This window comes from Ictidomys tridecemlineatus, chromosome 4, assembly GCF_052094955.1.
Source record: "Ictidomys tridecemlineatus isolate mIctTri1 chromosome 4, mIctTri1.hap1, whole genome shotgun sequence".
NCBI lineage: Eukaryota > Metazoa > Chordata > Mammalia > Rodentia > Sciuridae > Ictidomys > Ictidomys tridecemlineatus.
In genome coordinates this window covers 5,703,127-5,726,857 of record NC_135480.1, presented here as the reverse complement: position 1 = coordinate 5,726,857, position 23,731 = coordinate 5,703,127, and the positions used below count along the sequence as shown (strand labels likewise).

General features: G+C 56.4%; 2 protein-coding genes and 1 long non-coding RNA gene across 6 annotated transcripts; 2 read left to right on the top strand and 1 right to left on the bottom strand.

Annotated features, from left to right (window-relative positions):
- The first annotated feature begins 58 nt into the window (after nt 1-58).
- On the top strand, nt 59-8,768 carry Tbc1d10c (TBC1 domain family member 10C). 2 transcript variants are annotated; one of them, XM_005333349.4, is made up of 9 exons: nt 59-1,313; nt 2,050-2,149; nt 2,361-2,468; nt 2,545-2,651; nt 2,818-2,932; nt 3,552-3,617; nt 3,731-3,920; nt 5,553-5,707; nt 6,005-8,768. In XM_005333349.4, exons 1-9 carry the CDS (start codon nt 1,162-1,164, stop codon nt 6,350-6,352), a joined length of 1,341 nt encoding a protein of 446 aa, XP_005333406.1. In that variant the 5' UTR covers nt 59-1,161; the 3' UTR covers nt 6,353-8,768. The 2 variants fall into 2 exon arrangements, with proteins under 2 accessions (XP_005333406.1, XP_040139962.1); XM_040284028.2 differs by lacking the exon at nt 59-1,313 and having other exon boundaries at nt 1,337-2,149.
- Nucleotides 8,769-13,773: 5,005 nt separating this feature from the next.
- Nucleotides 13,774-22,629, top strand: Carns1 (carnosine synthase 1). 3 transcript variants are annotated; one of them, XM_005333348.4, is made up of 10 exons: nt 13,776-13,857; nt 14,221-14,254; nt 15,543-15,816; nt 16,481-16,570; nt 16,819-17,306; nt 17,521-17,695; nt 17,774-17,859; nt 18,591-18,822; nt 18,909-19,189; nt 20,368-22,629. In XM_005333348.4, exons 2-10 carry the CDS (start codon nt 14,252-14,254, stop codon nt 21,592-21,594), a joined length of 2,856 nt encoding a protein of 951 aa, XP_005333405.1. In that variant the 5' UTR covers nt 13,776-13,857; nt 14,221-14,251; the 3' UTR covers nt 21,595-22,629. The 3 variants fall into 3 exon arrangements, with proteins under 3 accessions (XP_077901641.1, XP_005333405.1, XP_040139961.1); XM_078045515.1 differs by lacking the exon at nt 15,543-15,816 and having other exon boundaries at nt 13,774-13,857; XM_040284027.2 differs by lacking the exons at nt 14,221-14,254; nt 15,543-15,816.
- On the bottom strand, nt 16,062-18,668 carry LOC144376962 (uncharacterized). Its single transcript, XR_013437395.1, has 2 exons — nt 18,389-18,668; nt 16,062-17,631 (listed from the first exon to the last, which is right to left on the bottom strand). It is a non-coding gene; the product is annotated as an uncharacterized LOC144376962 (long non-coding RNA).
- Nucleotides 22,630-23,731: the final 1,102 nt, after the last annotated feature.

Here is a 23,731-nt window from a genome sequence, read left to right as displayed (position 1 = left end):
CCGCCTCCTGGCCGCCCGCCCCGCCGCGCCGCGCCGCACCCCGCCGCGCCCCGCCGTCTCCCGCGCTCTAGCGCCTCCGCTGGACGTGAAGCGCCACGGCCGCGATGGCCCGGGGGCGGAGTCTCAGGCGACGGGGTGGGACCAGCTGATATTTGGTGGGCGGGGATTGGTGGGTGGAGTTTGGTCTGGTCCCGCCCTTAAGGAGTTGCCCAGCCGCGTTCAGATAATTTGGGACCGGAAGTACCTGGAAGTTGTTTTTCTCTTGAAGCCTTAACACCCCTTCCTATCCCTGCCCTGAGTGTGAGCACGTTAATAATCACTTCCCCAAACACTACAGAATAAAACCTCCAAGTGCAGAAAAGGAAACTATGGCTTGGAGATAGCAGGGGGCTATTCCAAGACCTAGGCCTCATCATATTCTCCTGGGTGTCTGTGGCCCCCAGGCAGCTGAGCAGATCCAAGGACACCTGCCACTGAACTCCAAGCGTATTGTCATGCACATTGCCTGGGAGCTCGCTAAATTAATATTTTTTATGAGTCTCATAGTTACTTTTTGAGTAGCATAGTAATATTGCATTGTGTGCATATTAAAAGGGTTACCTTATAGAGAGCAAACATAAAGTAAACTATAAATCTTATTGGAACCCTGAGTTGGGTGTTTTACATACCAGTAACCTCAAAACTGGAAATGACCTGGCTTTTCACCTCTGGCAGGCTCCAGGCCCCAACGCACAGGCATAGGGGGAGGTGGGAGGAGCCGAGGTTCAGGGGCACAGGGGCAGGCAGGAAGAGCCTCAGAGAGGAAGGGGTGACCCCCCCATACACACTTGGGAGGGGCCCCCAACCGCTCACTGAAGCTGAGTCTGAGGAGGAAGTGAGAGGAGGAGGTGAGGTAGAGCAGGGAGGTGAGCTGAACTGGTGGGGACAGGCTGGGCCCGGGGCCTGGTCTCTATGGAAGCCTGGCCTTTATGTCACCTCGGGGACTAGCCCACTCCCCAGTGAAAGAGGGCACATAGGGGGCTTGTTCAAATATCCTGAAATCTCCCTCTGAGGCCAGGCAGTGGTTGACTGGAACCCAGGCCCCAGGCTGGCCAGGAGCAGCCCCTCACATTGATTCTCCCCAGGTCTTTCAGCCAGTGGCATTTTGGGGTCTTAGGCGCTATGGCCCAGGCCCTGGGGGAGGACCTAGTGCAGTCTTCTGAGCTGCAGGATGATTCCAGCTCTTTGGGGTCTGACTCAGAACTGAGTGGGCCTGGCCCCTATCGTCAGGCTGACCGCTATGGCTTCATTGGGGGAAGCTCAGCAGAGCCAGGGTAAGTCGGGCAGGGATGGGAGATGGCAGGGTGCAGGGACCGAGGATGGGGGTGAGGGCTGAATTCTGGAGTGAGACTCAACTTCAAGGATCTGGGGAGGGTCTGGTAGCTGGACTGGACAGAGACTCAGCCAGTGTCATCCCTCCTCAGGCTCCAGGAGTGATCCTAAAGTGGGAAGGGTGTTCCTGTATGTCTCTTTTACTTCAGCTTCTAAGGATTTATACCCATCCCCGGGGGTGAACATCTTTCCCTTTTTATTATCTCTGGCCCGGGAATCTCAGATCCAAGTCACAGAACCCACAGCTCTTCTCCCCTGCCCAATGGGCAGACAGGAAAACGAGTCCAGAGAAAGACAGAAATTTGTCTTAGGTCACATAACGGGTCCAAGACAGAAGTAGACTCAAACTTGGACCCCTGGCTTCTAGTGCAGGGCTCTGTCCGGCCAGCTTTCCATGCGAATTGTCTGTGTTCCTGACCTGGGTGACGGTCACCCCGCTCCTCTCCAGCCCGTAGTTACACCCTTTAATTTTGTTCCTGTTTCTGCCCACATCAGAGCTCTATCCTTTCCTATCCCCATGACTATCATTGACAGCTTCTGGGTCACAGGTCACCCTCTAGGACTCCCTAGAGAGCCCCAGTGCCAGGAACTGGGTTTACCTGAGTTATCTGGAGGGGGAAGGTGTGGGCTCCGAGGAACAGCTACCAGCACCTGGATACATGTGCTGTGGGTTCCCAGGCCAGGTCACCCCCCTGCAGACCTTATCCGCCAAAGAGAGATGAAATGGGTAGAGATGACCTCACACTGGGAGAAGACCATGTCCCGACGGTACAAGAAGGTGAGAGAAGAGTGACTCATCAGGCCCCCTTGCCTCCTTCCTCTCTGCCTCACCCATTGCCTTAATAAAATTTGCCCATGCGGTGACCCAGCACTTCCTACCTTTGCCCCCTCCCCCTCAGGTGGCCCCCTGGCCTATGGGAGTGTGCCAGGGACCTGTCAACAGCAGCAAGTAAGGTCAGCCTAATGAAGCCCCTCTGCCTGGCCCACAGGTAAAGATGCAGTGCCGGAAGGGCATCCCTTCAGCTCTGCGGGCCCGGTGCTGGCCTCTGCTGTGTGGGGCTCAGGTGTGTCAGAAGAACAGCCCTGGCACCTATCAGGTAAGGGAATTACCTCCCCTTCCCAGAGCTCCGTATTACCCTGGATCCTTGTACCCACCTTCCTGTCCACCTGCAGGAGCTGGCAGAAGCCCCTGGAGACCCACAGTGGATGGAGACCATTGGCAGAGACCTACACCGTCAGTTCCCTCTACATGAGATGTTTGTGTCACCCCAGGGTCATGGGTACGAGGCCAGCAATACCCAGGGACCCCATTCCCCACTGTAGCTTTACATCCTTTCATCTCAGGGGACCCAATAAAGCCCAGGGAGGTTGTAGCCTGGGTAGAGGCCACAGAGGGTGGGAGGGGGTGTCTGGGCACCTAGCCCCTGATGGGGTCTTCTGGCACAGGCAGCAGGGGCTCCTGCAGGTTCTCAAGGCCTACACCCTGTATAGACCGGAGCAGGGCTATTGCCAGGCCCAGGGCCCTGTGGCGGCTGTGCTGCTCATGTACCTGCCTCCGGAGGTAAGTGAGCTCAACCCTGCCTGGAGACCCCCACCCGCGATCCCTAGTGACCTGGGTCCCCACAATTGATCCTGAGCTCTGGACCTATGACCTCCAACCTCAGTAACTCTAGCCTCGGGATCCTTTACTCTCAGACCTTGTCTGGAGACTCAGGGCCTCATGGCCTCCAACCTCACTTAGTGATCTTGAAGCCTAATGACCTTGACTCCAGGAACACAGACCCCTTGACCCCGACCCTTATCCAAGTGATCTAGGAGTCTGGACATTTTCACCTTAATTTTTTTGCCTCTTGCTTCTGAATCCTGTGATCATGGACTCTGTGGCCAATGATCCTAGGAATCCAGGACTTGAACTTTATGACCCTCTCAACCCTTGCCCTGGCTCTGTGACCCTCAAGTCCAGCACCCTGAGCCCTGTAATATCCAACCCCTAAGCCCATCTGTTGGCCTTGTCTTGGGAAGAGGGGGGCTTCTGGTAAGAGCCAGCCACCAGACCCTGAGCAGAGCAGGAGTTGCCCTGAGTCCAGGCTCCTGACAGTGCTCCTGCACCCGCTTCCCCTCCTGCCTCCCAGTATGGCCCTTGCTCAGTGGGCACTCACAGGCCTGTGCCCTACCCGTAGGAGGCCTTCTGGTGCTTGGTGCAGATCTGCGAGGTCTACCTTCCTGGCTACTATGGGCCCCACATGGTGAGAGGCTGGGATGGGGCAGGAGGCGAAGGGTGGGGGCTGCAGAAACCTGGGTTCAGGGAGTAGGGGTGTTGGGCAGCTCTGGCCAGCTGAGTTGATGGACGTGGTCACAGGAGGCTGTGCGTCTGGACGCGGAGGTCTTCATGGCCCTGCTACGGCGGCTGCTCCCACGTGTGCACAAGCACCTGCAGCAGGTGGGCGTCGGGCCCCTGCTCTACCTGCCTGAGTGGTTCCTGTGCCTCTTCGCCCGCTCCCTGCCATTCCCCACGGTGCTGCGCATCTGGGATGCTTTCCTCAGCGAGGGTGAGTGGGGCAGCCCCAGTGGCTGGGGTCCAGAGATTTGGGGTGCACTGGGGAGCCCGCTCACTAGCTCTCAGTTTATTCTGCTTGGTAGCTGCCACTCCCAGTCTTTTGGGGCCTTGAACCAGGGGGGGTTGGATGTGGCTCTGGAGAAGACAGCCTTGTCCCAGGTGGTGCATCGCCAGTGGAGTGCATTGGAGCCCCCTCCTGTGATGGGGAGTACCACAGGGAGGCCAGCACTGCCTGGGCCAGGGCAGGGCCAGGGCAGGGCCAGGGCTGGGCCAGGGCTGGGCCAGGAGGTTTCTGCTGAAGGTGGAGGGAGCTGGACTGATCCCAGTGCCTGGCATCTGAGCAGCTCAGAGGCGGGCAGGACTGGGACTTGGCTGAGGGAGGAGGCTCCTCCTGGAGCCCCCAGCCGACTGCCGAGCACAGCCGGGCACCAGGCGAGGGTGGCTCTGGCAACACAAAATGCCAAGTGTTCCAGACCTTCATTCTGGTGGGGGTGGGGTGGGGCGGGAAGTGACTGTAGCCAAATTAAGGAGATATTTATAGAACTTCATAGTGCCATGAAGAAAATAAAACAAAGGATGTGACAGAGTGTCAGGAAAGTGGCAGGAAGTTCTTGCTATCTTTAAAGGTGCTCTGGCTGGAGGTAAACAGAAGGGTCGTGGGTGGAAGTTGGGAGCAAAGAACGGGAGGATCACGAGGGGAGAGCCAGGCAGTCTTGGGGTCTTCTTGACGCGCCTCGATAGCCCCATAAGCACCCCACCTGTGATGTCCAGAGCTTGTCCCTAAAAAAGCAGTGGTGATTGAGTAGTACCTCTCTACTGGCTTCAGATCTTCCACACAGGGAGGACCACTGGTGTCCGTCCAAGTCACCATCCATGTGTCACCTCCCCTCCAGCCTCAGACCCCGAGTGATCCCTGCCCCCTCCACCTGAGGACAGGCATTGCACGGACACCCTTTAATAGCGATGATGACGTTAGCAGTGTCAATTGTTCCTTTACAAGTCACAGTTGTCACTAGGCCTTTCTGGCCCCCTGGCTGCTCTTCTCAGCGGATCAGAGGCTGCCAGGAAGGAACTGTGAGGCTCCAGGAGTGGCTCAAGGTCATGTGTGTGGTGTGTGTGAGGTGCATATGTGTGCCCAGGCACGTGAGCCCTGTGCTCTTGGTTCAGGCATGAGAGCAGCTCTGCCTAGAATCTTCCTAGAACCAGAGGGTCACAGATCCAAGCTGGAAAGTCCCGAGGCACCCGTTGGACCTCCCCATATAGAGGATAGAGCTCAGGTGGTAGAGCGCTTGCCTTGGATGCAGAAGGCCCTGGGTTTGATCCCCAGCACCACAAACAAATAAAGGAAGGAAGCTGAGGCCCAGAGAAGGCTTGGTGTGTGCTCTCGGTCTCCCCTGGCTCCTGGCAGGCTGCTCTGCCTGGAAGTGTCTGGGGCTCCTGAGGCTGAGTTGGCCAGCGCAGGGGCCTGCAGTCCCCAAATCATGGTCTTCCCTCTGTCATTGCTCCTGGCCTAAGTTGGGTGGGGGCAGAGCTGCAGGCTGGTGGAGAGAGCATGACTGGGGGCAGGTTCAGGTGAATGGCCCAGGGAAAGGCTGGCTTCCTGAGAGTGAGTCCCTGGCTGCAGGTGCCAAGGTGCTGTTCCGAGTGGGGCTGACACTGGTGCGCCTGGCACTGGGCACTGCAGAACAGCGCATGGCCTGCCCAGGACTCCTGGAGACGCTTGGTGCCCTTCGAGCTATCCCTCCCGCTCAGCTGCAGGAAGAGGTCTTCATGTCCCAGGTGGGTGCCCCCTGCCCACCCTCCTCGATGACCCGGCCCCTGATGCACAGCTGGGTAAACCGAGTCACCAAGCTGGAAGCCCCAGTGAGGACACACTCGGCTCCTGTCCTCTGAGCTGCAGAGAACGTGAAAACCCCAGGCTCAAGTGACTTTCTGTGGCTCCCCCCCCCTCGCTGCCTGCGAGTCCCTCAGCCCTTAGCCACTTCCTGGGGCTGTGTACTGCCTGCCTGTGGAGACCTCAGGGCTTCCTGCCTGTGCTCTGGTCCCAGTAAATTCTGCACCAACTGCTCCCCACAGGTACACAGCGTGGCCCTGTCAGAGCGGGACCTGCAGCGGGAGACCAGGGTCCAGCTGGCCCAGCTGTCCAAGTCAGCACCTGAGCCACTACCTCGGCCACAGGCCCGCCTTCCTGGGGCCCAGGCCATCTTCGAGGCCCAGCAGTTGGCAGGGGCACGAGGGAGTGCCAGGCCTGAGGTACCTCGAATCGTGGTGCAGCCCCCAGAGGAGACCACGCCACCACGGCGCAAACCCCAGACTCGTGGCAAGACTTTCCACGGGCTCCTGACTCGGTCCAGGGGACCCCCCATGGAGGGTGCCCCCAGGCCCCACCGAGGCTCTGCCTCCTTCCTGGACACCCGCTTCTGAAGGTGCCATGGACTCAGTCCCCAGTCCCAGTCACCTGAGTGGCTGATGCCAGCCCTGAATGTGGGCACTGTACTTTACTGCTGGGATTTGGTGACTCATCTTTGTGCCCAGTGAGGACCGTGCCGAGTGGGACTTTATGGACTGTGTCAGGCATGAGATCAGAGGTCACAGAAGGGGGCATGTGGGGCAGGCTGGCCACCACCTGTGAACCTGTCTTGGTGCCTGTATCAAAGAGCTGGAAGACGGTGGGGTGAGGCTGCTGGCTGACTAAGGGACCCTGGAGGGCTCCTGGAGGACCTGGAATAAAGTCTGACTGAGCAGATGCCTGGATGGATCGGCAGAAGCCCTGGCCCTGGACCTGCCACCCCGTCCCTCCTGCCCTCACCCACCCTCCACACCTGCCCTCTCCTTTCTGACTGGGGACTCCCGGAGGCTGCCCATTGGCTTCTGGGGAAGCTGTTTACCAGCAAGAGAGCTGTGCTGGTAAGCCACCCTGCTCGGCCTCTTGGGGGCAGGTAAGGCTCCTGCACCTTGGGAGGAGGGCTCCCCAGTGGCAGCTGGGCCCAGGAGTGGGGGGCTAGTCTCTATTCCACCCCTCATTCCCCTCCCCCTAGGCTAGTTCAGGACTCCCTGGGGTGGAGGGACTCCCACCCACTTCCGTGCCCCCTCACCCATGCTCCTGGTCCTGTCAGTCAGAGGGAGCCAGAAAGAACAAAGGCCTAGTGTGCCCAGGACAAAGGAGAAAGGTCCCGCCAGCTCTTGTCTCTCCCTAAGCCCCAGTGCTCCCCCTCGAGACCGCCACCATGGAAACCCCCTCCCACACTCACTAATTGCCCCCGTGGGTGCCTGGGGTTCTTGGGACATGAGCCATTGTCAAGACAACAGGACTGGTGCCCGTGTAGGCTTGTGTCCCCACAGTGCCCATCCCCATCTCCCTGTGGCCTGCCCCGGCATTTCCTCAACAGGCCACGGGTAAAGAACAGAGCAGGGGCATGGGAGGAAGTATCTGGAGGCCCAGGCTTCCATGGGGTCAGCCCGTCACCGTGACTGTGCTGGGCATTGGCATGGCCCCTGTCAGAGTCCGAAACTGGAGCGTTCTGTCTATCCACAGGCTGCAGAAATGCACTCAACCTGTATGTGCTGTGGCACCCACTAGGGGCCTGGCCAGGCCTGGGTGCAGCAGACCTGTCCCACTCCCACAGAGCCTGCTGCTGGAGGAGGGACTCCTGGAGGGCCAGACCCATATCTGTAGTTTCTCTGGGGAAACTGAGGCTCAGGAGTGGAGGAACTTGACCCAAGGCCTACGATGACCCAAGATTTACTCCAGGCCCTGCCCTTGGCAGCCCACGAACCCGCCCCCCTGGATCCCCACCTTGGCCTGCCCTCCGGGACGTCCTCTGGGCCTCCTCACTCCCTTCCTGAGCCAGGCCAGGCTCCAGCTCTCCTGCCTGTGGGGCGGCAGTGGGGACCAGGGTCCTCCTGCTTTCCTCTTCCCCGCTCACTGGCTACCTGGGCCTTAATAACAGTCTTACCTGAAGTTCTGTTCTCTTCTGTCCTTTTTTTTGGCAACCAGGAGCCCTTAACCACCGAGCCACATCCGCAGCCCTTTTTTGAATTCTGTTAAGAGACTGGGTCTCACTGAGTTGCTTAGGGCCTAATTTGCTTGAGGCTGGCTTTGAACTTGAGATCCTCCTGCCTCAGCCTCCCAAGCCACTGGGATTGCAGGTGCGTGCCACCTCACCCAGCCTAGAGTTCTTAAAGCCCTTTCTCAGATCTGCACCCACCCTGCATTTTTCTACAGGTGGCCCCAACACAGACGGCCCCCAACACAGACGGCCCCCAACACAGACGGCCTTACTAGAGAGAGGAGGCTCTGAGATGCTGAGAGCTCAGCCCAAGGCCACAGCCAGAGGCAGAGGAGCTGAGTACAGAGCCTGAGACCCTAGAGGGGTCTATAGGTGGCCCCTCCGGCTCTGTACAGAGGGGGGAGTCCACCCATGAGCCACTGTCCTGCAGTTCTGCTGGGAGACCAGGGGAGGCAGAAGGCCATGAGCTGGGGTGGTGAAGGCGTTCCTACACCCGCTGTCAGACAGGGTCACAGCGTGGGGGACGCTGCGGCAGGGCCGCACCATCTGGAAACCAGAACCATTAAGAATGTTAAGTGTTTTGTTTACGATCCTCATGATACGGATAACAGGGCATACGCCACTCAATAATAAAAGTACGCACTGCCTGAGATCGCAGGAAAATTCCCGGAATGAGACCAAGGATACAAGGGAGGGCTGGGGATGTGGCTCAAGCGGTAGCGCACTTGCCTGGCATGCGTGCGGCCCGGGTTCGATCCTCAGCACCACATACCAACAAAGATGTTGTGTCCGCCGAGAACTAAAAAATAAATATTAAAAATTCTCTCTCTCTGTTTCTCTCCCCACTCTCTCTTTAAAAAAAAAAAAAAAAGGGGCTGGGGATGTGGCTCAGCGGTAGCGCGCTCGCCTGGCATGCGTGCAGCCCGGGTTCGATCCTCAGCACCACATACCAACAAAGATGTTGTGTCCACCGAGAACTAAAAAATAAATATTAAAAATTCTCTCTCTCTCTCTATCTCTCTCTCTCCTCTCTCACTCTCTCTTAAAAAAAAAAAAAAAAAAAAAAAAAAAAAAAAAAAAAAGGATACAAGGGAGACAGGCCACGAGGTGCGTTTCAGAGTCTTTCAGGATACAAACGATGGTGTTATTCCTCAAGCCTAAGCAAGAAATATTTATCCCATAGTTAACAATTTACATAACCCCCCAACCCCATCCTAAAGCCACAACCTGTGCAATAGCCTAGCTACGGAAAAAACGATCGCTGTGCCACCGTATGTAGCTTATGGTGTCCCCTCAGGGACAAGAGGCTAATAAAAACACATTCCCCAACCAATAGACCCTTCTTTGCCTTACACAGAAACTTATGAAAATGGAAAACACATAGTTAATATAAATGACAAATGGGTTGAGGTGTAAAGCCTGCCCTTAGTTAAAGATTACAAAGACAAAAGAACTGGTGTGGTTCGACCAGGGATCAAGGGAGTTCTTTAAGAAAGCAGTTGAATAGGTCATATGAAAAAAAGAAAATTCTATTAAAAATAGAATGATATAAAATTAACGTAGGTATATTTTAGAGGCACTTCAGAGTAGTAGGCTTTTAAATAATAGACTTTCACTACTTTAAGTGTGTTTTACTGGGATTTTAGTTTAGAAGTAAGAAAGCTTACCAATAATCATAAGTATGCTTTAAAGTTAAAAGTTAATGAAATAATTATAGGTATGCTTTAAATTTACAAGTGAATAATAGGTCAGGAGTCATGTAGTCTGGTTTTGTCGCCTAGTACCTAGAGATTGAGGTGAAAACGTAAAAGCTTAATTATGATTTTCTACAGTTACAGAAAAATATTTTGAACAACGTACTCAATATCTTAGGTAATTAGTGTATGTCAGAAAAGATCGTACTTTTTTTTTTTTTAAAGAGAGAGCGAGAGAGATAGAGCGATAGAGAGAGAGAGAGAGAGAGAGAACTTTAATATTTATTTTTTAGTTTTCGGCAGACACAACATCTTTGTTTGTATGTGGTGCTGAGGATCGAACCCGGGCTGCACGCATGCCAGGCGAGCGCGCTACCCTTGAGCCACATCCCCAGCCCCAAGATCGTACTTCTTGAAAATTATGTAAATCAAAAAAGTTTTGGGGCTAGGGATGTGGCTCAAGTGGTAGGTAATGTGCTCGCCTGGCACGCGCAGGACACTGGGTTCGATCCTCAGCACCACATAAAATAAAATAAAGATGTAGTGTCCACCGAAAACTGAAAAATAAATATTAAAAAAATTCTCTCTCTCTCTTTTAAAAAAAAAGTTTTGGGCTTTGAAGCTATCCATTAACTACCTGAAAAAACATCTGTAAAAAAAGTATAAAACTGGGGCTGGAGATGTGGCTCCGAGGTAGAGCATCTGCCTGGCACGCGTGGGGCACTGGGTTTGATCCTCAGCACCACATAAAAATAAAATAAAGATATTGTGTGCACCTATAACTAAAAAGAAAATCAATCTTTTTTTAAAAGTATAAAAATAAAGATCCCTCCCGAGGCAGCATGAGATGTCTTCGGAGGCTGCTCGTCACTGGCAACCTGCCGTCCGGCTCTTCTTCTTTCGCCGACACCACTCCTCCTTCAGGACTACCCTGGACCCTCACTCCCCCCACCGGGGCTGGACCTTGGTTGGCACTGGGGGGAGCACAGTGGCAGTGGCCCCCTTGAAACAGGCCTGAGGAGTGAGTGGTCTCTGGCTGGGTGCTGTCAGTCTTTCCTACTCAGGGAAGCATTTTTTCGGTGCCCCTTCTGCAGTTTCCATTATCATCCACTCTACAGGAACCCCAACTGAAAAGTCAGGCCAGAAAAGAACAGGCTCCCTCCTCACATGAACACCTACTGTATGCACACATTCTCATGGGCCCTGCAGGGTACATGCTGTGCCAGAGTGGGGAGCAACTACTCAGTCAGGTACCTTTGTGCAGTGAGCAACCTGCACAATCATACTCGGTGAGATCATCATCACCCTCTGTGCTCTTCTGGAAAGTGGCTCAGAACAGGGAAGCAGCACACCCAGGAGCACCTGTGTGCAGGTGGCCCTGGGTTCCATCCTCAGCACTGCAAAAAGAGAAAAATTTTAAGAAGTAGAAGCCAGGTGCAGTGCAGTGGTGCACATCTGTGTGGGGACAAGGGGGGATGGCACCTAGGGCGGTCTGTGGGCCTGCATCAGCCCAGAGGACATGGGGGTACACAAAGCAGTGGAAAGGCAAATGGATCCTCACCTTGGATCAGAGGAAGGGCCCACAGTGCCCTGCCAGCTGCTACGGAGGTTCCCCTCTTCCCAGTTTCTCCCAGGTTCTCAGAGGCCAACCTTGAACTCCCCACTAAGTTCCTGCACAGGAAATCCTCTCTCACCCTCTCTGAACCCCAGTTTTCTCCTCAAAATAGGATTGAACCCAGGGTGTGCTATCACTGAGCTCCATTCCTACCTGCCGCAGTCTGGCTGGGCACAAAATCATGAGCCACTCACAGCTTTGTAGATTCAAACAGCAATTCTTTATTCCCAAACTCACACCGCCCTCTACAAACACGTTCTGGGAAAATTCACGTTCTGAATCCCAAATACTCTGGGAGTGGGCATGCCTGAGGCAGCAGGATACTCCCTATTCCCAGCAGGATACACCCTAAACCTGGATCCTCCCTAATCCAGTAGGATCCTCCTTAAACCCGGATCCACCCTGGTCCTTGAGCAGGGTCACCTTTCTCAAACATACATGCAATGTCACTGCAAATGTCCAAGGCAAGTCCATTTCCATGAGTCCTTCCTCTAAGCAACATGGGGTACGCTGGCAAGGAAATTGTCATACCTACTTGGCTAATGGCTCTCAGCACCTACCCCCTCCTTTTAGTTGTAGATGGACACAACACCTTTATTTCATTTATTGATTGATTTTTATGCAGTGCTGGGGATGGAACCCAGTGCCTCACAGGAGCCAGGCAGATGCTCTACCACTGAGCCACAACCCCAGCCCTCTCCAGCCCTTTTTATTTATTTATTTATTTTTTTGTCTGAAGCAGGGTCTCACTAATTTGCCCAGGCTGGCCTCAAACTTGTGATCTTCCTGCCCCGGCCTCCCAAGCTGCTGGGATGACAGATGTGTGTCACCATGCTTAGTCCTCCAAAACTCTTGATACAGAGATCTCTGAAAGAAAAGGGCTTATTGAACCATTATGGATGTGAGCCAGATGGTGAGGGACAGGTTCCCACAACCACCAGCTGCACGGCTGGAAAGCAGCTGGGAAAATGCCCACCACATCTAAAAATCTGGAGTCATTATAATTAACATTTTGGGGAAAAGGAAGCCTAAATTGTTCACATTGAATCTACACTGGCTATCGATAGATAAGAGGGGAGGGACAAGGTGAAGCCAGCGGAGTTGTGGGACAGAAGGGCTATTGGGAAGAAGAGAGGCTGCTTCTTGACTGGCTGGGGCTGTGAAATGCAGTGACATTTTGGATCAACTCCTGGGGCTCTGAGTCAAAGCTTCAGCATGTTTGGGAACATGGAGCTGGGCTGGGGAACGCAGCTCAGTGGTGGAGCACTTCCCTTGTGTGCAGGTAGCCCTGGGTTCCATCCTAAGCCCTGCAGACAGAAAAAAAAGTGGAAGCCAGGTGTGGAGGCACACACCTGTAACCCCAGCTACTTGGGAGGCTGAGACAAGACAATCACAAGTTCCAGGCCTGGGCAACTTAGCAAGACCTTAACTCCAAATGAAAAATGAAAAGGGCTGGGGACGGAGCTCAGTGGTAGAGCACCCCTGTGTTTAAGTCCCAGTACCAAAACAGATAAGCAAACAAACAAAACCGCATTTTTGTTGTTGGTTTGGCTGAAGCTGTTAGCTAATTAACTTATTTCTCCTCCTTTCCATCTTCCTCTCAACTTCGTAATTAAATTTAGGATAGCCCAGAATTTTTATCTTTCTTACTTACAAAGTAAACCCTTGGTATCCAGCCAGGGTGGCCCGGGAGTGGGACAGCACCGCGCTGCTCTCTGTACCTATACGCATACATTCTGGCAGAGGGAAGATCCCAGCTCTCTCAGTCACAAAATCTCAAATCACACCCCACTCTGAGCCTCACTTTCCAATGAATAAAGGCAGAGAATCCAGCTGCTAACGGAGAGCCCCCTTCCGAGTCAGGGAAGGGGCACCCTTGCCCCCTGCCCTGTTGGCCACCACTGTGCTTCTCTCCTCTCCCTGCCAGGGAAGAGGGTATAGGTCCCTGCCCTGGGACTGCCCTCCAGGGAGCATCTTGCTGAGTGGTTGCCAGCCTGGCAGGCGCGAGGAGAAGAGGTGAGGTGAAGCGGGAACTCCACACTGTGCAGAGACCCTGGCCCAAAAGACTTTTCAAAGAAATCTGCAGCGGGGCCAAGCGCTCCTGGCTGGAACGACAGCCGCCTGCGGGGCAGGGTGCGCTGGGGAGCCGGGCCTCCATCTAAGGGCAAGGCTGGGGACCGCGAGCCCCGCCCCCGCGTCCCGGAGGCTGCAGTACCAGCTTCGGTGCGCGTGGGCCCCGCCCGCCCGCCTCCCTTTCCATCTCTTGTCCGTCAGGGTCTCCCTGTCCCTGTGTCTGCGACCCTCCGACAGTCCCGGTCCATTTGCCACTGGCCTATGTCAGGACTCGGTTTCTCTCTGAAGATCCCCCGCTGTTCCACGGACTGTCCCGCTGGTGGGTCCCAGCAGCCCCCTTGCATGCCCCAGGCCTGGGACGCTAGGCATGGGACGGGGCGGGGCCCTGGCGGTGGGTCCCGGGCCACCCCCCGCGCTGCTCTGAGCATGCCCCCGGCGCGCTATTTAAGGCGGCGCAGTCTCAGCCTCCAGCAGTGCCACCGCCACCGCCTCCACTGCACCCGCTAATCCGCTGCGCCCAGCTGCCTCCGCCCGCAGGTACCCCGGCTCCGGCCCGCTCGGGGGAGCCTGGGAGGGGGGCTGCGGGCAGGGGCGGGACGGGGACCCTCAACACTAACCCGCACACCTCAAGGGGACTCCAGGTGTCCCCTGCGGAGGGGCTGGGCCAGAACCCCCAGTGCAGCCGGGCAACCCGGGATGAGGAGCTCAGGGTGTAGGACCCTGGGGTCCCTGCGGCAGATATCTCTCCTCTCCTTGGGGCAGGGGTGGAGCAGCCTTGGCCATCCCCTAGCAGGGACAGGATGGAGGGTATTCAGCTCCAAACGCTTTAGGGGTTGGAAGGTGGTGGCGGGGGAGCTGGCTACCCTGACCCCTTGCTTTTTCTCTGTCCTTCTGGCTCAGCCCTCAGTCTCCCAGCCTCTCCACCTGTGAGATGGTGAGTCTCCTGTGACCCCTTCCTGCAAAGGCCCAAGTCCCTGGATAGGGGGAGGGTCCAGAGGACAGCAACTGGCACCCAAAGGCCTAATGCTGCCGGCAGCCCATGTGGACAGCTCAGACCTGTAACCAGCTCCACCCCCTTGGTTGACCTCCAGCTTAGAGAGCCTGGCCCTCATCTGCCCCCACAGCTGGGCACCCTCAGCCCCTTGACATTGATTAATTCCACCCCATGTGCTGGGCACCACTTGTACTCCTAGCACCACTATAGTTTGGGGACACAGTAGTGAGCCCACAGTCTGGGGCATCAGATGCTCTTTTCTGGGGAAAAGGGGCCCAGAGTTTGGCCCTGACCTTCTGGGACTCAAGCCAAACCTCTGCTGTCCCAGCCACAGATACTGTTTTGCAACCATGAAATGATCCCCCACTCCCAGCCTCATTAGCACCTCAGGGATGGGGCATGGCAAGCACCAGGCACCCACCAGGCCCAGAAAGACCTCACACCTTGCCAAGGTGGCCTCGTCTACCCCCTGGAGTACAGGCCCAGCTGCCAGGCCTATCCAAGCCAGGAAAAATGCAAGGAATTAGTATCCCTACCTATGTCACATGGAGCCTCCCAGCAGCCCCATGTGGGAGTCAGCCAGCTTTAGAGAGGGGTAGGGGTTGGATTTCTTCCAAAGAAAGCAGCGTAGGGCTCCAGACACCTGAGAAGAGGAAACCAGCCCTGCCCTTCCTGGGACTCACCCAGGTCCAGGGCACACTAGGTCCTCAAGGCCTATTTGGGGATGACAACGAGATTCACCCACATAGTTAGGTGGCAGCAAATTCCATGCTGCCAGATTGGGTCAGTGAGGCCCAAAGCAAAATGACAGTTCCAGAGTGATTGGTGGGCTCATTGTCATGGGTTCTCTAGCCAGCAAACATTCAGAACCATGACTGTGCCAGGCACTCTTTGGGTGCTGGACGTGCCTCGATGAACAAAACACAGAAATGCTGCCCTGGTGAACCTCGCGAGGGCAGACCTGGTGCAGAGTGGGGGTGGCGGTCCAACCAGCAGGACATTGCATCCTTCTCTCCCACCCTGGGACGCCCCAGCACTCCTCCACTTTAGAGTTTCTAAAGCACTCCTCCCACATGATCCCCTGGGCAGGCCTTCACCCTCAACCCAGCTCTTTCCTCTCCAGGCCCCTTGAACATGACCCAGGCTGGGGGGGGAGGCAGGCTTACACTGTTGGGGGACTTCACTCCCTTGCCCACCCTACCCAAGACCTACTACTTCTACCCCCCAGCTCTCCCTGGATCCACTGCATCCCCAGTGGGACTGTCCCCTGGGTTCCAAGGACCTGGACAGAGAGGTGGGCCCATGGGGCGGGGGCTCTGGCGAACCGCCCACAGACTGCTTCCCTGGCTCCTGGCACCAGGATGTGGGCTTGGACTGCAAGGGCTCTCCCGAGGGGGCCGAGGCCCGGGCCTGGACTGTCCACTACTACAGCCTCCTGCAGAGCTGTCTGCAGCAAGCTGGCCTTCCGGAGACTCAGGACCGCAGCCATGTGCCCCGCACAGGTGCCAGAGGGCTCCATGGGGGCATCCCTGGGGGCAGGGAGGGGCCCTCAGCCTAGAACTTCTATCTTCCCCCAAACTGTGGTGCCCTCTGAAGGTAGGGAGCTAAAACAAGGTGGTTGAGGGCAGGCAGGCATTGTTTCCAAAGGTATCGGTACCAGTGAGGTCAGAAGTCAGGGCTCTCCACTGTTCCCCCTGCCCCTGGAGATCCAGGCCTGGGATTTACTAACCAGGCAAACCACAACTCCTCCCCTGCTTTATCTGTTTTATAAATCAGGTGGCCACAAGTGATTCTGTGTGGACAGAGTTCACTATGAGGATGAAGTTCACCAATAGAATACATGAAAATCACAGAACTGGGCCCATTGTATAGACTGGGAAACTGAGGCTCAGAGAAAGGTTAGCTCTTCCTTCCAAGGCCACACAGAAAGTCAAAGCTTAGGAGAGACTCACTCAGTCTATATGCCTTCTGGCCCAGCTGCAGAAAGGGGAGCCAGCCTCATAGGGCAGGATAGGCAGGTAGTTCCCCTTCCTACCCAGCCTCCTTTGTCCCCTGTACTCTTTCCCTATGGACCTGGAGGCCCAAGGGTGAGGAGGGGGGTGAGGAAGGTACACAGAAAGACAGCACCGAGACTCCTGGTGAGCTTGGCAATGTTCTCTTCCCCAGGCTGCCCTGGAGCAGAGGTGACCTTGTGCCTTCTGGGATCCCCCAGCACCTTTCTGTCTGTGCTGCTGGAGGGTGGGGTGCAGAGCCCTGGTGAGTGTGTACCCAAGTTCCCCACCCCCTCCAACAGAAAGGGCAGCCCCGCCCTGGCCCAGCCACATCCCAAAATACCCTCCAACCCTGGCAACTGCCCACATTCCATGGGACCGGCTGCCGTACTCTGATTAGGGGTGGGTTCTGGGAGAAACTGCCCCTCACAACACAGGGGCTCTGGCTAGAGGTGGAGGGCATTGGGGCATTAAGCCACCCCTGGCCAGCCACCCGCCTCCCTCTGCCTACAGGAAACATGCTCCTTTGCCTGTCCCCTGCTTGGCTGACGAAGGTAGCAGCACCAGGGCAGCCGGGTGAGGCGGCCCTGCTGGTCTCCAAGGCTGTGAGCTTCTACCCAGGGGGCCTGACATTCCTGGATGACTTTGTCCCCCCTCGGCGTGCCACCTACTTCCTGGCAGGCCTCGGACTAGGGCCAGGCCATGGCCGGGAGGCAGCAGAGCTGGCCCGAAACCTGACTTGCCCCACAGGAGCCTCGGCAGAGCTGGCCCGGCTGCTGGAGGACCGGCTGCTGATGAGGCGGTTGCTGTCCCAGCAGGGTGGTGTGGCTGTGCCAGCTACCCTGGCTTTCACCTACAAGCCTCCAGGGCTGTTGCGGGGAGGGGATGCCAGCCCGGGACTACGGCTGGTGGAGCTGAGTGGCAAAGAGGGCCAGGAAACACTGGTGAAAGAGGAAGTAGAGGCCTTTCTGCACTCCGAGGCCCTGGGCGATGCCCTGCAGGTAACAAGCTCCTGATGTCTGCAGGTGCCAGCAGGAGGAGACCCATGAGTCCTGATGGGAAGCTGTGCCCAGATTTTAACCCTATCATTGCTCCATCCCTCTGGGGCAGTGCCCTGACCTCTTAGCTCGGTCATTGGCACCAGTGGCATAAGCATCTCACCTATGCAGGTATATGGGTGGTGGTGAGAAAACCCCTTTCCCCTCCCTGTGGTAGGTGGCCGTGAAGCTCAGTGGCTGGCGCTGGCAGGGACGGCAGGTTCTGCATCTGCATCCACGGGCAGAGCGCGACACAGTGGTGGACACAGTGCTGATGTTGCTGGAGAAGCTGGAAGAAGAGGAAAGTGTCCTGGTTGAGGCCATGTGCCCATCTGTCCAACTGCCCTTCCCAGGTGAGAGCCACCTGTGCCAGCCAGGGGCGGGAGCCTGATGGTTTTGTGTTGGACTTAGACCTCTCCATCTTCCCCCAGGCGGTCCCTCTCCCAGCCCTGAGCTAGCTGTGCGAATTTGTACTGTAGTGTGCCGGACTCAGGGTGACAGGCCCCTGCTGAGCAAGGTGAGAACACTCAGGCCTGGGACATGACCCTGCCACAGAACTTCAGCCCAGCCCCACTGATCTGATGAGGCCCCTAGCAATCTCTGGGCAAAAAGGACAAAATTCTTTGAGGGAATTTTGGTTATCTCTGGGGAAACCTCTGGGTCTGCTGACACTTTTTCCTTCCCCTTCCAATCCTCCTGAACCTCTCCTACTTTGGGAGCTTCTGCCCCAGTACTCAGCTGGTTACTAGGGCTCAAGTGGCTGATTCCTTTCCCAGAGAACTCTTGCCCACAGAGTAGGGCTTCTGATAGCCTTCCAGTGACTTGAGGCTTAGACTAGCAGGGCCTCCAGGCTGGAGATCCCAGGAAGGCTTGGGGAACTTCCTAGGTACCCAGCTCTGAGCCAATCTGAAAGGGAGAGATTCAGTACTGCCAGCAGGGAGCCAGGGATGAGGCTTCCCACGGACATGCTAGGGCTGGGACACACCAGGGGTGCTGCAAGACTAGAAGCAACTATGCTTGGAACTTTCTGGGAGCAGAAACCCCACCTGGGTCTGAAAGCCTGAGTCCCTGAAGAGTTCTGGGAACCAGATGGCAGTGGCTGGGGAGGGTGGTTTGAGTAGTTCGAGTCACGCTGGAGGATGCGCGCTTCTTGAAACTCCAGTGAGGGTGTCTGGATATTCACCCAAGAGGTGTGTGTGCATGGGGCAAGGGAGAGGGGCCAGTCCCCCTGAGCGGAACCTTGCCTAGGTGGTGTGCGGCGTGGGTCGTGGGGACCGGCCTCTGCGGCACCAGAACTCCCTGCCCAGTACGCTGGAGGTGGCGCTGGCCCAATTAGGACTGGGCGAACCAGCGCAGGTGGCGGTCGTGCGGCAGCGCGTCAAGGCTGCAGCTGAAGCTGCGCTGGCTGCGGTGCTAGCGCTGGAGGCCGGCCTGAGCGCCGAGCAGCGCGGCGGGCGCCGGGCCCGCACTGACTTTCTTGGTGAGTGCGGGCGGCCGGGGCTGGGCGCCTGGGGGCGAGGACCGAAGGCCGTCCGCGCTGAATCCGCGCCCCCCTGTCCGGCCCAGGCGTGGACTTCGCACTGACAGTGGTCGGCCGCGAGCTGACTCCAGTGGCCCTGGAGCTGAACGGCGGCCTGTGCCTAGAGGCCTGCGGCGCGCTGGAGGGGCTGTGGGCCGCGCCCCGCCTGGGGCCCGCGGTCGAGGAGGCGGCGGCGGCGCCACTCGTGGAGACCATGCTCCGGCGCTCGGCGCGCTGCCTCATGGAGGGGAAGCAGCTGCTGGTGGTTGGCGCCGGCGGAGTCAGCAAGAAGTTCGTGTGGGAGGCGGCGCGCGACTACGGGCTCAAGGTGGGTGGGGTCCTGGGCGGGGCCGGGCTTCGAGCCGCGGCAGGAGTGGTGGGACCGCTCTAGGGGCGGGCCTTGGGCGAGGGGGCGGAGCTGGTTAATGAGGCGGGGCCAGAAGGGGCGGGGCCTGCTCTGGACATCCTTGTTAGCGGTTAGGGCACTAAACTGCTCTCTCCCGCCAGGAATGAGAAGCCCTTGGGGAGAACACAAAGCCCTCCACAGAGAGGAGGCCAGAGTGGATGGGCTGAAGTGGGAAGGGGACAGGGACGTCATTTAGGGTTGGTGCCAGAGCCCACGTTTTGAATGCCAGGTTAGGGCGTCTGGTTCTGTCCTGGGGAAAGGGCAGGCTCTTTAGAATTCCACACACTAGGCACCTGGGGCCCGCCGAGGGTGCTGGGGAGCAGCTTGCAGATCCCAAATCAAGTTTACAGCCGTGGCCTCACATTACCGAATCTGGAGCGAGCTAGACATTCTTATCCCCACTGAACAGATGAGAAAGCTGAGGCTTCCTCAAGCCTCCTCTACCACAGCAGCTTCCTCTCCCCTCACCTACAGTGAAACACCCCCTGGGGAACCCCTTTCCAGCCTTCCGGTCTTTTTGCTTCCTACCTTAAATAGTGCTTTAACCAACGGGAATGCCACCCTACTCCTGATGCCAAGTGTCCCTGTGCAAACAGGACCTCATCAGTGGCTGCCTCTGCCCTGGCTGTCAGCTGCTTTGTGTCTGTATTTCCCCAAAGCCATAAACTTTAGGGACACACGACTCCTCCCAGGGTACCTTCCAGTGGGCAAATCACCTGCTCCCTGCTCCAACCCTGGTGGCTTCTCTCCAAGCTTTGTTGAGGCTTTTCTGAACTCTGCCATGCCCTATGCTCTTACCCTCCACCCCGATTCTCCCCTTCCCCCTGCAGGGCTCTGCTTCCTTCTCTTCCTTCTGGCTGACCTTATTCTTCAGCTTCCAGCTTAGCACTCTCTCCTTTAGGACACTTTCTACCCCTTCCAGGGTAGGTGTCCCACACATTCTTTCAATGAGTCATCAACAAATATTTATTAAGCAGCTAGTATTTATGAGCCCATATCCCCTTTGGGCTGGGACCACAGAACATCCCAGGCTCCATCCTGTCTCCTCAGCACCCAGCTCCTACTGACTTGGGTGTGCTGCCCTCCTGTGGTTTTTGCAGCTGCACCTGGTGGAATCGGACCCCAACCACTTTGCATCCCAGCTGGTGCAGACCTTCATTCACTTTGATGTGACAGAGCACCGCAGGGATGAGGAGAATGCTAGGCTGCTGGCAGAGCTGGTACGGGCACGTGGCCTGAAGTTGGATGGCTGCTTCTCCTACTGGGATGACTGTCTGGTGCTCACGGCCCTGCTCTGCCAGGAGTTGGGGCTGCCCTGCAGCTCCCCAGCTGCCATGTGCCTGGCCAAACAGAAGAGCCGCACCCAGCTGCACCTGTTGCGCCGCCATGGCCCGCCCTGGCCTGCACCCTCCATCCATGCTGTGGCCTGCTGTCCATTGGAGAGTGAGGCTGATGTGGAGAGGGCCGTCCACCAGGTTCCCCTGCCAGGGGTAATGAAGCTGGAGTTTGGGGCAGGTGCAGTGGGTGTTCGGCTGGTAGAAGATGCACCACAGTGCCATGAGCATTTTTCCCGAATCTCCCGTGACTTGCAGGGTGAGGCTGACCACCCAGGCATTGGGCTGGGCTGGGGCAATGCCATGCTGCTAATGGAGTTTGTTGAGGGCACTGAGCATGATGTGGACCTGGTGGTGTTTGGTGGGCGGCTGCTGGCCGCCTTTGTCTCTGACAATGGCCCCACAAGGCTGCCTGGCTTCACAGAGACCGCAGCCTGCATGCCTACAGGGCTGGCACCAGAGCAGGAAGCACAGATGGTGCAGGCAGCCTTCCGCTGCTGCCTGGGCTGTGGGCTACTTGATGGGGTCTTTAATGTGGAGCTTAAGCTGACTGGGGCAGGGCCTCGGCTCATCGAGATCAACCCCCGCATGGGTGGTTTCTACCTGCGTGACTGGATCCTGGAGCTCTATGGTGTGGATCTGCTGCTGGCTGCTGCTATGGTGGCCTGTGGCCTTCGGCCTGCCCTTCCTGCCCATCCACGTGCCCGTGGCTACCTTGTGGGCGTCATGTGCCTGGTGTCCCAGCACCTGCAAGCATTGAGTTCCACTGCTAGCCGAGAGACTTTGCAGGCCCTGCATGACCAGGGCCTGCTGCGCCTCAATCTGCTGGAGGAGGCCCTGGTGCCTGGTGAGTATGAGGAGCCTTACTGCAGTGTGGCCTGTGCTGGGCCCAGCCCCGCTGAGGCCCGCCTCCGCCTGCTGGGTCTCTGCCAGGGACTGGGCATTGATGGGCCAAACTACCCAGTTGCCCACTTCCTGTCTCACTTCAAATAGCATTGGGGCTAGGGGGAAGGAATGAAATGCAGGGGGCAGGGGCGATGATGCCCTCCTCTTCCTGGTGATTGCCCTGCCTCTCTCCCTATTGCCCCACCCAACCCCCAGTGTGGTCCACTCCCCTTGCCTCAGGTCTGTCACAGAATGGCAGAGCCATTGAGTCTTCTAGGCTCAAAGACCATAAAATAAGCATCTGGAGGGTAGGGGTGGGGCCTCTTGCCCTCATGAAGGCCTCAGTCCAGCCTACATCTGCTCCAAGACACTAGCCCTGAGAAATAATAGCACATGTATGCATGTGCGCGTGCACGCGTGCGCACACACACACACACACACACACACACACACACACACACACACACACACACGCTGCTACCAACTATCCTAGATTGAAGTGAGTCCTGACCCAGGCTCTCCTCTCCACCCCTCCAGATGTTTCTCTATCTAGGAGGAGAGAACCTGGCTGGATCCCTGGCCGTGGACAAATGCCAGGACAATTTGTGATTAAAGCCCCTGTTTTTCTCTTTTCCAAATTACGTGAGTTATGGAGCCTGTTGAAAACTTCTGGCAGTGCCCCTGTCTCAACTGACCTGAGCAATAGAAGCAGGTAGCCAGGCTACCTCCTCTCACACTTCCAGGTAGACACTATTCCCATTCCACAGATGAGAAAATGGGCCCAGAGAGGAAAAACGACTGTCGCCAAGGTCATAACACAGTGCATACTAATACAGTGCAATGGCCAGGTTTCTGTGTTTACCAATTCTATGTGCCCATCAGCTTCCAGGCCTCCCACCTCTCTGCCCTCATTCATAAGCAGCTCTGAGACTCCTGAATACCCTGTACCTTCCCATGCACCATACACCTTCTCCACCAAGTGCTTTGGCCTCTGGCACACTTAACTAGCCCAGGCAGAGGGTGTCTACACTACACTCCGGTCCTCATTCAAGGAAACTGCTTTAAGGCTCCTGCCTCTGTCCTGCACAGGAGCTGTGGACAACTCTGCAAGCATTCTTTCCCCAAATAAATGTTTATGGACTAGTGGCGTGTTTGGAGTCTGGAATAGGTTATCTCTTTTTTTTTTTAATATTTTATTTACATTTTGGTTTTTGGTGGACACAACATCTTTGTTTGTATGTGGTGCTGAGGATCGAACCCAGGCCGCACACATGCCAGGCGAGCACGCTACCTCTTGAGCCACATCCCCAGTCCCTGGAATAGGTTATCTCAACTGGACAACTCCCCCTTGGCAAGCAGAGGAAGGGTGCCAATGTCTCGGCTTGGCACAGAATCACGAGCCACCACACACCTTGTAGATTCAAACAGCAATCCTTTATTCCCGAACTCACACCGGCCTCTATACAAACAGGTTCTGGGGAAATCCAAGTTCTGCCGCCAATTCACCTACTCCATGAGGCTTATTTCCAAATCCCATTTGAATCTCAGGAGAACTCAAGGGGAACAAGCAGCAGGAACACCCTAATCCCAGCAGCAATATTCTTCAACTTCCAACTTCTCTAAAACCCCTATTGTCTTAAACCGGGAACGCCCTAAACTTGTCTTAAGCGGGGAACGCCCTAAACCCAAGGAGCAGGATACTTCCTCAAACCTGCAGGATACACCTTAAACCTAGATTCACCCTCGTCCTTGAGCAAGGTCGCCTTTCTCAAACACACATGCAAGGTCACAGCGGATTTCCAAGGCAAGTCCATTTAACATGGGGTACGTTGGCAAGGATTTCGATGCGTCATTCCTACTTGGCAATGGCCCTCAGCAGAAGGGGAGGGAGAAGTGGGTGGGGAATTCTGTAGCATCTTGAGCTAAGGAAAATCCATCCTACTGGCCAGGCCTCTGGGCTGATCTTTGGCAGAGGCCTGCCCTACACCTACATCAGGGCCCAATCTAAGGATTTCCTTTGGCGGGATTACAATCAGAGGCCGAATCCAACCAAATAAACCTTGGCCAGCCCAGAGACCCCCAAGTTGTGCAACTGGAAGCCATGATTCCCAATAGTCAGATCTCACACCCAGGCCTGGTCTGGTCCAAATTCACCCTCTACAGAGCCCATCCAAAATGAATCCATGCCCATTTTAATGTGTTAATTCATTCCTTTCAACCAAGTTCTATTAAGTTCCCTTTCTGT